This window comes from Phocoena phocoena, chromosome 11 (assembly GCF_963924675.1).
Source record: "Phocoena phocoena chromosome 11, mPhoPho1.1, whole genome shotgun sequence".
In the NCBI taxonomy this organism is placed as follows: Eukaryota; Metazoa; Chordata; class Mammalia; order Artiodactyla; family Phocoenidae; genus Phocoena; species Phocoena phocoena.
Window position 1 is genome coordinate 67,042,285 of NC_089229.1, and position 11,681 is coordinate 67,053,965.

An 11,681-nucleotide genomic window follows, 5' to 3' on the forward strand; every position below is an offset into this window, starting at 1 on the left:
ACACAAATTCTGATTCATGCTTCAGGGGCTTGGTTATGACTCTCAGCCAAAGTCAGTCACTTCCAAACAGGAATGAGTCACACCCCACAGCGACCTGTGCAGGAAGACCAGAGAACCAGTTCCTGGCTGAGAATCTAGAAAAGGCATTCTTTCTTGTTAGCTCCCCGCCCCGTTCAAGTCAGGAGAGGAAAAGATGGAGCACAGGAACAAGAGGTACCTACCCCCATCTACCCATCCTCCTCTGACAGCTCAGGGAGAACGCACAGAATTGCTTGCACCCAACCTCACCTTCTCCTTCAACTTCAGTTAGAAGATTATGCTACACTGAGCTACAAAGACAGACAGAAAGGAACTGGGAGTGACCCACGAAGTTTTGCTGCTTTCCAATGCAGTGCTGACATTTTAGCCCATCTACCAAGGAAAGAAGAGGCACAGAACCGAAAGTACAGCAGTAATGCTACTTGCTCACCTTTGCAAGGTGCGTTAACAGCTACTGAAATCAATACAAAGAAAGTTCCTGCGTGGAGGATTCCCCCAGTACAGCTGAAGTTGTGAGCCTGAAAACACGTGCGGCGTTTTACAGGTTAATCTAATGTACATCTTGAGCCTTCTTGTAGACCTGCTTTTTAAAGATTATAGTCTAAGTCCATGCTATTTTTAGAATTATGAGAAAAACAGCTGTACTTGTCAGCCATCCCCCAGGGAGGGCCCAGCCCCCTGAACCGGCTTTGGATACACCCCACTTCTGTCCTCGGCTGTGTTATCCTGGTTCTGTCTCTTTTTTCATAATCTTTACATATAATTTGCTGGTGATCGGTGGGCATGTTTGTCTTCCCTGCCAGCATGGCTACTCGTCGAGGGCAGAGGCCGTTTCTTCTGCCTTGTGTATTAAATTCCTAGTGCCCAGCACAATGCCTGGCACAGAGAAGGTGCTAAACTGACATTAGGTAAACAAATGGATTTCCACATGCATTTCTGGGTTTTAGTTGATCACTTATTAGAATATAAGCTCCACCGAAGATGCGATCTTCTCTCCCTGGTTCTGTATCCTCAGACTTTAAATAGCACGTGACCTATAGGAGGTCTTCAGAAAATATTTACTCAATTAATAAAGATTGTGAGATGAGATCAAGCCAGTGGTCTGAGCTAAATGAAATCTCTATGTACATGACTTTTTAAAAAAGCAATAGACCTGATTTAGGAAGGCCACTGCTAGCAATTCCATGATCAGCTTGCAAAGGGATTTCTGTGTGTGTGCCAAGTAAGTCAGTCAGCATGGTGACTGAACTCTTCAAAATAAGTATTTGGGAGTATAAAACAAGCCACTAGCCACAGTTTAGGCAACTGTAACCCTCAGGAAAACCATGATTACCCCATTGCTCAAAAGCCATTTGCTGTGTTGCTCACCCTTAGAGTGGATGGCAAAGCCTGTTAGACATGTTTACGTCTCCTCTGTGATTTGTAAGCTGCAATATGCCTGTTATAGAAGCATGTACCCAGTGAGTACTAAATACTACCTAAATTTAAATGGAGGCAGGAAATATGAGACAATCTGGCATCTTGTGGATGGAGGATAGGCTGAAACCCAGGGGACAACAGGAACTGCAGTTCTAAGTGCAGTTAACTGAAGGATGTAACTCTGGCTTTTACTGAAAAGTCACTTCACTTCACTTACTTATAAAGCAAATAACCTTAAACTCTACTGTATTTGGGGATTAAAAAGAGCCTTCTTCCTTTTCTTTTGCTCTCACCCACCCAAATGGAATGGAATGTCTAACTTTTCTTAGGTCTGATGCTGCTAGAGGGGGCCTGGCAGTGTTTAATTTCTAACAAACTGATGTAGGCTGAATCATTCCCAAACTTCAAGCTTACAAAATGAGAAACATTATTTCATATACCTATTTTGCAAATTAGGTATGGATTATTTTTTTTTATATCACTAAATTCAAAACAATTCAAACCATAAGGGTAGCAATTTCTCTGTGTTCATGTCTTCTGTTTTATCATTTTGATCCGTATCACATCCGTCTCTTTTAACAGGTTTTACTTCAAACTTTTCAATAAAACTCAATGAACAGACATTTTAGTCTTGTAGGCAAATTAAATATTTTAGAATTTTCCCATTTAAAAGAACTGACCGTTCACATGATAAGCAAAATAACATATTTATTTAAAACTACATATTTTATTAAAAGTTTATTTCATTAAAAGTTCACATGATCAATATCAACTTTACCCTTTAGACTTTGATAAAAGATACTTTCAAAATCTTAAATTTGCTAGATTAAGAAATGCTCCTATTTCTCACACATTTTCTTTAGTGTAAAGGCTATCAAAGTATCATTTAAATTTCATTATGAATCTTTATCCTACATTCTCTTACCTTTCTTACTAAAATTATATATATTCAAAGGGATGATACAATTCTATTGTGAAATCCATCTACTGGAAAATCCAACTTAGGTTATGCCAGTCACTTACATTTCTCCATTTTTAGTTGCTTTATCAGGACTGTCACTATTATTTATTGGCCTATTATGTGCCTGGAACCGTTCCTCATCCTTTTATATGTTAATTTTAAACTTTATAACAATTCCGTAAAGTATCATTACCCTTTCTGTATTATTATCTCTACTACACTTTTCTAATATGGAAACCAAGGCTCCAAAGTTTTATGAACCTGTCCAAGGGTTGATCTGTATCCAAAGGCCTACCTTTCCAATCATAGCACATAGCTCTTCAATAGTCAATATCTTTCATTCATCTACTCATTCATTCAACAAAATTGTATTGATCGCCTGTGCTGTGCCAGGCATTAAGCTGCTCGCTGAGATGACAGCCTCAAGATGCTCACAGTTCAATGAAAACGACAAAAAATGACAGCTATATAAGTGGAAGAATGGTAAAATTGCTAATAAAAAGCAAAAGAGTTAAAATATAGGTAAAAGCAGCTATCTATAATCCTAACATTAGCTCATAATTATGGAGGGCTTTTAGTGTATCAGGCACCACAATCCTGCAAAGTAAGCTTTTTAAAATCGTCCTTTTTAACACAATCACCTTTGAAGTAGGTTCTAATATTAGCTCCATTTTACAGAGGAGCAGAAAGTTATGTTCATCACTCAAGGTCACACAATTAGTGAATGTCTGGACTAGAATTTGAACTTATACCTGTCTAAAACGTAAGTTTAAGTAGTGGTGCCCTCCACCTCTGCAGACCCAGGCTAAGCGTCTGACAAAAGTACTGAGACAGAGGCAAGATAACAGACTCAACTGAGGAGAAGGAGCTGACATGGATAAGTAAAAAGGACCACAGGCTAGCAGAGTGGCCCCTTTCTCCCTCACCACAGATATTCGTAGTCCAACAGGACGCAGGTCCACATCCTTGGCCAAGGTGAGGCTGTCTGTAACAGACGGTGGAAATGATCTTCCAACACAGGGGAGAGTCATCCTTTTCTTTTGCCTCCAGTATAAATGCCTCTAATGAAATTCAGATTTTCATCTGCAAATCCAAACCTCAAGAAAAGATCATTTTCACCTGATCCCTAATACCTACACTTATCCAGGGCTTTGTTGGGGGAGGGTGGGGATCCCTGGGGCCTTGCCTCTCCTTCTTCCCTCCAGATCCAAGTGGATGTCGATTCCCAAGGCATCCATCCCCCAGCCCTCTGAGAGCAGGGTTTGAGTATGCCGAGGCAACAAGGGGCTGAGAAGGTCCCCTCTGAGAGAGGCAGGATAATCTCCAATTCTAGAAGACATTAAGAGGATGAGTGGCCAAGACTGACAGTGCCTGCATATATACAATGATCAGAAATTGGGAAAGCGGTGGTGGGAAGGATGTCAAAGTCATGTCAAAGGTTTTTAACACCAGGCCAACAATCTCCCTTCACTGCCTTGTGACTTCCCTCTCTCCACTGAATGGTAAACACTATGAATGACCCTCCATGTTTCCACAATTCAGTAGTGACAATGGAGAATCTCATCATCAATCGTTCTCTCCCCAGTTCTCCTGTGATATTCTAAAGGCTCAATTTGTAATAAAAGCTATTCACTTCTTACTTAAAAAAAGTCTTCTTCCTCACTTCTTATGCATTCAGTTACATGGTGACACATGGGGGCATACATACTTGGTAAGAACTGCCTGACAGCAATTAGGAGGATGGGATAAGCCACATGTGCTACCAATGGAAACACAATCCCTACATTTATGAGCCATTTATTGGGAGCCAAGTGTCAGCTGTTGGAACCTTTCGCTAAGATTCCCTGAAAGAGATTCCCCCTGAAATAGGTTTCCTGGAATCTAAATAACTCTGTCATTCTGTCAGAAGATCAGTGAGAGTATAGGAAAGCACACTCAGTAATTATCTCTTTGCAGAAAGCACATGCTATTCTTCAACTCCTTTATCTTTAAGTACATGTGTCTGCAGCACAGCCACGGTCATGATCACCCTTAACCTGACACTTAGTGGACAGTTCCTGCATGCATAATATGACACAGAGCAATACAAAACCAGGCAAGGACTTAGAGCTCTCCAAGGTTAAGAGTAACAGTTCCATATGTATAGCTGATTCACTTTGTTATACAGCAGAAGCTAACACACTATTGTAAAGCAATTATACTCCAATAAAGATGTTTAAAAAAAAAAAAAAGAGTAGCAGTTCCCACGACTGCTTTTAAATAAAAAAAGTTCATTATGATGGTGATATTGTAACTGCCACTCAGGTAGTGTGAGTGAAAAGGCCCCACACCCCCCATTGTACATGCCTTCTTGCATCCTCCTAGCAACCCCACATGGCTGAAAATACAGTCTGAGAAGCCAAGAAACTTGCCCCAGGTGATAGATTCTAGGTGCCAAAGCCAACTGCTAATTGAGGTCTTCTGACTGCAGGCCTGTCTCCTTCCCTCCTCACAGTTCTCCATCAGCACAGCCTTCACAGGCTCTTTCTTCCTTTTTGTTTTGTTTTTCAAATGTCCTCTTTAGGGATTAACTTTCCCCAAAGAAACCAAGAAACTCAGTCTTTAAAATCTACTTTCCCTAAGTAGCATCTAAGATCAGTGAGTTTACACTGTTTCTTCACTATTTGTATTACTTAGAAACAAAGGTGGGTTTTATTTGTTGGTTTTTCTTGTTTGTTTAGAAAAAAGTATCTTATGTTTTACACAGATTGAGCATTCAGGAATTGTTTAATAAGTAACAGTAGAAGGAAATAAAATGATACAACAAATGAATGCAATTGTTTAAAATCATAATATAAATTATAATAAAACACTGAAAATAATGTTAAGGGTCTGAGTTTTATACGTGGGGAGGGTGTATTTTTTTTTTAATTTAGTGGGGAATAATTTTTCTTAAAAACGTTTTAGAAATCAGAAAAAAAAAATTTTTTTAATGCTTAAGTCTGTGTCTATGGGATGCCACAAGAAAAATCTAACCATCACCCTGTCTGTGCAAAGCCAAAGACTATTTTTCAAACGTCTAGATAGAATGTCTGAAGAATCATAAAAAAAATCAATTATGTAAACACAATCTTAGTTTATATAAAACAAGCTTTATAAACAAGCCTGTAATTTGCATAACTGTACTTTGTGAAAGAACATCTATTTACATGACTTCGACCTTTGGCTAAAGTTCTGCCAAAGTTAAAATAAAAATTATAGAAAAGAGAATTTTAATGACTAATATCCTTTCTTCCCCCAATTTCAAGTATTTGTATTTTTAAATAATGTAGGAAATAGTAGAGTTTCAATGTCTCAGATTGAAAGCATTAAATATAAAAGCAACATCTGGACTTCACAAAAGAGTATATTTTCTTTCATTTGTATTTTTGGCTGCTGAATAACTTACTGCAGCAAGTTCTTTCAATTAGTATTCAGACATGTAGCCAGGGCAGAGAAAGTTGCCTATTAACCCTTCAACTTGTCTTCTGTGCAAACGTTCTATCTGATTTGGGGCTGAATAGTATTTGGATTGCTCTTTGGTACATGTCCAAAATATTCTATTGTTGACATTTTCACCTAGTATTTAAACTGGCCGCTCCTTGGGATGGCTGCTAAATAATTTTAGTTGCCTTTAAAAAAGCAAGACAAAACTAAAAGAAAAGCAATAATGGCATAAGACAATCGCTTGACTGTATTAAATTCTCACAATCTCTACATTTACATATGAGTTACCAATCAGTCAAGAAGTACGTTTCCTTGGTTGAAGGTGATTGGAAATGATGTTTTTCTGTTCTAAAAATCGTGATTTTTGCACGGACCCAGCCCTGAATGATTTGTATCAAAAGGAGATCAAGCAGCTTAAATCTTACAGCAAACAAAGCTTCCTGTTACAATCTAAAAAACAATCCCTTAACAAATGTTTGGGACTATGTGAAAAGCATTACTATACGTAGGCTGTAGCATACAAAGGGAAATAAGATAGCACTTCTCCTCCTAAGACTACGTTTTGTTAAGATTTACTGAATTGACTGGAATACAAAACACTAACTGATATGTATGATAACATAAGAAAACCTTAAGTATTAGCTAGAGTGGAAACTTCTATAAAATACAATGATTTTAATCTAACTTGCTACAAATAACGCTTTGAGAGTTCAAGACCATCCTTTAACTTAAAGCCTGACTGTGGAATTCTTAACAGTATAGTATAAACTTCCCCCAAGAATGTCAGAATTTAAATAATATCTCTGAGGGAAATCTTCACAGGAGCTTTTAGTCTAAATTTCTTGGTTTCTAAGAGGAAAAAAAACTTATACAGCAATCAACATACGTGACTGTTACAACCCCTTGAGAAAAAAAAGGGGTGGGGGGCGTGTGTAGAACTCTTTTCCTCTTTTAGAGCTCTGTTTGTGTCAGATCCAAAGAATAATGAGACTTGTAAGATGAGACTGGTGAACCTTTTGGAAAGCAATTATATGACTTGAGAGTCAGAATAGGAAGATAAATTGTGACTGTGGATTTGAAACTGAAAATAACAAAAGGTTTATGCAACAGGGTAGTAAGACTGACTATGTTCCAAGACAATGACTTTAAGAATAGTTTGCTTTGAAAAGAAAAAAAAAAAGAATAGTTTGCTTTGTTTTGCTTTTTAGCTGTCATACACTGGTAAAGAATACATACATATATATACATACACACGCACACACACACACACACACACCATTTACGTATAAGCCACCTGTCATAGCAAATAAGGCAAGGGCATCATCAAGGGTGATTTGTTGAGAAATCAGGGAACATTTAGGAATGCTCAGGACACTACTGTTCTAGCTCCTTCCCTCACCTATCTGGTTATTCCTCCAGGGCTGACATAGGCACTGCCTCTGTAGAGCCATCCTGGATTCCCCTAAGCAAGGTTACATGTTTTATCCTTGGTACCACCACTGACCCCGGTATACATCTTGATTACAGTACAGCATTAATCACAGATGACTGCAAATATCTATTCATATATCTGCTTCCTTCCTAGATAGTGAGGTTCCAGAGGTCAGGGACACAGAACCTAGAAGAGTTCCTGGAAGAGTATGTACAATCAACGTTTTTATAGCAGATGACTGTGGGCATCTCCAGGTGCCAAAGAAGAGAACTCCACGAGGGCCATAAAAACCACTAAGCATTATGTTTATTATTCATTTATTTATTTAATTAATTAAATTTACTTAATTAAATAATTTGTTTAATTATTCAAAGTAATTCATTTATTCTTTCTTTCAACAATGATTTGCTTGGCTTCCACTGAATATCAAGCACCATTCCAAGCACTAGGGACACAGCTTAGAACAGAAAGTACACAAAACAGCTGCCTTTGAGAAGCTTTCATTTTAGAGGGTGAGGAAGTGAGAATTTTCTTAAATTATAGTAATGGAATGTCTACAACATTTGGGATATTTTGCATGACCTAGTCTCAGTCCCCAAGAAATTTACATTCTAGTTGGGGGGATTAATTAATGCAAAGATAATGAATAGCAAAAATACAAGGTGAATGCTAATTGCATGGAACAGAAAAATAAGGGGTATGAGCATTCATCGGTGGGTGCTTTGGGCTAGAGGGAACAATAGCTTCCTGGGATTGTGACGGGTTTAGAAGGAGGGAGAGTTGCTGAGAAAGAGGAGAGTCTAGTATTACTGGGAAGGGGAATGGTCTGAGCTAAAGCAGAGAGGAATGTAAGGCTTGTTGGAACAATACAAAATTCTCCCCTCCTGCACATCTGTTTTCCTCCACCCGCCACTGCCCTCAAGTCCAAGAGTCATCCCAGGCTCCTCTCTGCTTGCTGGACACATTCGATCTCCAAGACCTTGGAGATGCTGCCTCTTTCATGAGCTCTCAGACCCACTCCTCTCTATTCTCATGGCCACTGCAGGCCATTTCTGAACCTGACTACCAGAAAGGCTTACCTCAAGCATCTCCCCTCTCCAACCCATTTCCCAATGCACTGCCAGGGAGATCTTTCCAAAAGCAAATTTGATTCTATCACTCCTTTCCGTATAACCTTTCTGGAGCTCCAAATCACCTACAGGGTAAAATCCAAAACCCTTAAAACATTTGGAGGATTCTTCATGGTGCCACACCCCCCTGCCTTCCCAGCCTCATGACTGCTCCCTTCCACCATAGGCAATACTTGAAACTCCAGGCTCTCCTCCTGCCTTTTATGCCTGCCTGCTTCTTCAGCACCTGGCCCAACAATCTCTTCTTTGCAGCGGTCTCCCATCCTCCTCCATGGCTGTGTATGTACCTCAATAATAGCACTTACTGCAATGGCTGGTTCCACGGAACCCACCTCTCCACAGCCAAAGCATGCATCTTACTCATTTTTTGCCTCCCAACACCTAATCCTACAACTACAAAAGTATTAATTTCAGTAGACTATGGAGGGTGGGATGCAAGAAGAGTAGAGATATTTAACTTTTTCTTAAATATATCTATACTGTTTGACTTGATACAACTATCAGGTCAATACAAACTAGCCCAAGTTAGTTTTCTTTCTAAATTGAGATCTACTGATGGCAGGTTGGAACAAAGCTCAAGGTCTCTTGCTTACTTCAATTTCCATTCGGGTTTTCACCCTTATTTATTTACAACTGTCAGTGTAAACAGTGACACCTCACCATAACAGATGAGCGTTTTCCTATGAAACAGACTGTGCTAATTTTATTGTAACTTTTTAAAGTTTGTTCCTATGATTTATATTGTATGCAATCATGATTTACTACCGCAGCCTGCTAAACAGTAGCATTATATATTATCTGACAGCTGGAGTGACCCGCTGAAAAGGGCATCAGTATGCACAGGTCTTGCAAGTCAGAAAACCTGGGTTTGAATCTTAATAAGCTGTGTGAGAAGCTAGGCAGATGAACCTGTGAGCGTCAGTTTTCTCTCCTATAAAAAAGAGTACTACTATTTGCTCCCTCCGTAAGAATGGACACCTAATAAACTGTTCTCAAGTGAATGAAAGGTAATGATAAACCATCGAGTATAATCCCTTCTATTAAATTTGTTTTTGGATTTAAATGAGCAGTGCCTACAATAGCCAAGATATGGAAAGACATTAATTGTCTGTCTACAGATGAATGGACAGAGATGATGTGTCATATATATATATATATTATATATATATACATAATGGAATATTATGCAGCCATGAGAAAGAAGGAAATCCTGTCATTTGCAACAACAAGCAAATGGAACTTGAGGGCATTATGTTAAGTGAAATAAGGCAGAGAAAGACAAATACTGTATGATATCACTTATATGTGAAATATTAAAAAGGTGAACTCACAGAAACAGTAGAATGTGGGGGGGGCGGGGGGAGGTGAGGAGATACTGGTCAAAGGGTACACTTCCAGTTAGAAGATGAATAAGTTCCAGGGATCTATTTACAGCAGAGTGATTAGAGTTCATAATACTGTATCTTATACTTTGAGAGAAGATCTTAAAGGTTCTCGCCACAAAAAACAAATGGTAATTAAGTGACGTTGCAGAGGTGTTGGCTAACTCCATGGTGGTAATCATTTTGCAACTTATAAATGTGTCAAGTCAAGACGTTGTACACCTTAAACTTACACATTGTTATATGTCAATTGTATCTCAATAGAGCTGGAAAAACCAGAAAAATAAATGAGCAGAACCTAAAACGTGAACGAAAACCCACATCTATCTCCTAAAATTACTTCTAAAGTTATTAGAGAAGAAGGTATTAGAGAAGCATATATTAGAGAAAAGTATTAGCACATGAGCAGGAACTGTTACGTTTTTAAAACTGATTTGGCGTCCAGGAAACTGAGTCGGAGTCTGCCTAGTAATTTAACTGCCCGTCTTCCGGACGGACCCAATATGCCATCATTCCCTGACAGTGTTCTCTTTAGGGACCAGATTTTCTCCCCACTGCTCCAATTGCTTTCGCCTTCCTTACCTCCTCCCACTCCGTTTGTTTGTTTAACTCTTAAACAGCTCTCCCTCCGTTCTGTCCACTCTTTCTAAGCACTTTTAACCAGAAATGGGGCACCGGGGCCCTCTGGACGGGTAGGAAATGCTTGGCGGTCCACCCAGCCTAAGGGCTTCCTCCTCCCATCCGTTCCCCCGCGGGCGCTGCGGATAGAAAAAGGAGCCCGGCCCGCGCCCAGCGGCCACAAATCAGTTCCCGGGCCGCCCCACCCAGGCCCAACCTTCCGTCCCAGAGCCACGCCATTTGCTTTCACCTTAAGGAGGATTCAGGCGGGTCACACCCCTGCTCTCCAACCCGGGCGCGCTCCCCCGAACCCCGCCCACGGGCTCGCCGCCCACGCCTGTTCGAGCCGGAGAAAATGACCCAAAAGTTGTTTTTCTGAGTCAAGACTTCCGCGCTCGGGGGCGTCCCCGTATCTACCGTGACTACTCAGGGGCCGCGTCCCTCGCCCGTCCGGAAACTGACCTAGGGGCCGACGCGTACCCCGCGCCTCCCCGGCTTTCCCGGGGGCCGCCCGCTCGCCCGCCCGCCGGTCAGCGGCGCGAGGCAGCCGCACTGCGGCCCGGGGCGGGCGGCGCGGGCTTCCCCCCACCCCCACGGCTCCCCGCACCCGAGCTCCTCTGAGCGGCTCATGGTCCCCGCCAAATTCCATTCCCGAGGGCGCGGCGCCCACGCGCAGTCCCCGAGTTCTCCCGCTTTGGCTCGGGCTTTCGGGAGCGGACGCGGAGCCCCGCGTCAGCTCACCCCCGGAACCCACGGCTCACCGATATCCCCATCGTCGTCGTCGTCCTCCTCCAGTTCCATTTCTAGCAGAACGTCCCTGGTCATCATTTGCATGGCTCCCCCCCGGAGGCGGCTCGGAACTTGGCGCGAAGTTGGGGGCTTTCGGGGTCCGGAACGACGGCGCTCGGGCGAGGCCGGCGCCCGGGCGGGGACGGCGGGGCGCGTCTCGCTCCCGGCTCAGGGGCCGCTGTGCTCAGCCCGCGCTCGGAGAAGCCGAGCCCAAGCGGCCGCCGACCCGAGCCCTAGAGCCCAAGGCAGCCTCTGGCCACCGGAGCCGGGCCCGGCCACTGAGCATGCCCAGTGAGCGCCGAGGCTCGCTGAGGAATGATTGAACTTCCCCCGGTTTATGAGGCTCTCAGAAGGAAGTCGGGAGAAGAGAGGGAGTAGCCGGCGCCCGCGTTGTGCACGCGACTGAACTCGCCGAAGGGGGAGGCGAGAGCACGCGAGGGTAGCAG

General features: G+C 42.1%; 1 protein-coding gene across 2 annotated transcripts in view; it reads right to left on the minus strand.

Annotated features, from left to right (window-relative positions):
• Window positions 1-11,280, minus strand: part of ANO6 (anoctamin 6) — a 213,042-nt gene extending 201,762 nt beyond the window's left edge. For both annotated transcript variants that reach the window (XM_065886887.1, XM_065886886.1), the window contains exon 1: window positions 11,208-11,280. In XM_065886887.1, coding sequence (XP_065742959.1) covers window positions 11,208-11,280 — 73 coding nt within the window. The remainder of the gene's footprint in view (window positions 1-11,207) is intronic.
• Between the last annotated feature and the right edge of the window lie 401 nt (window positions 11,281-11,681).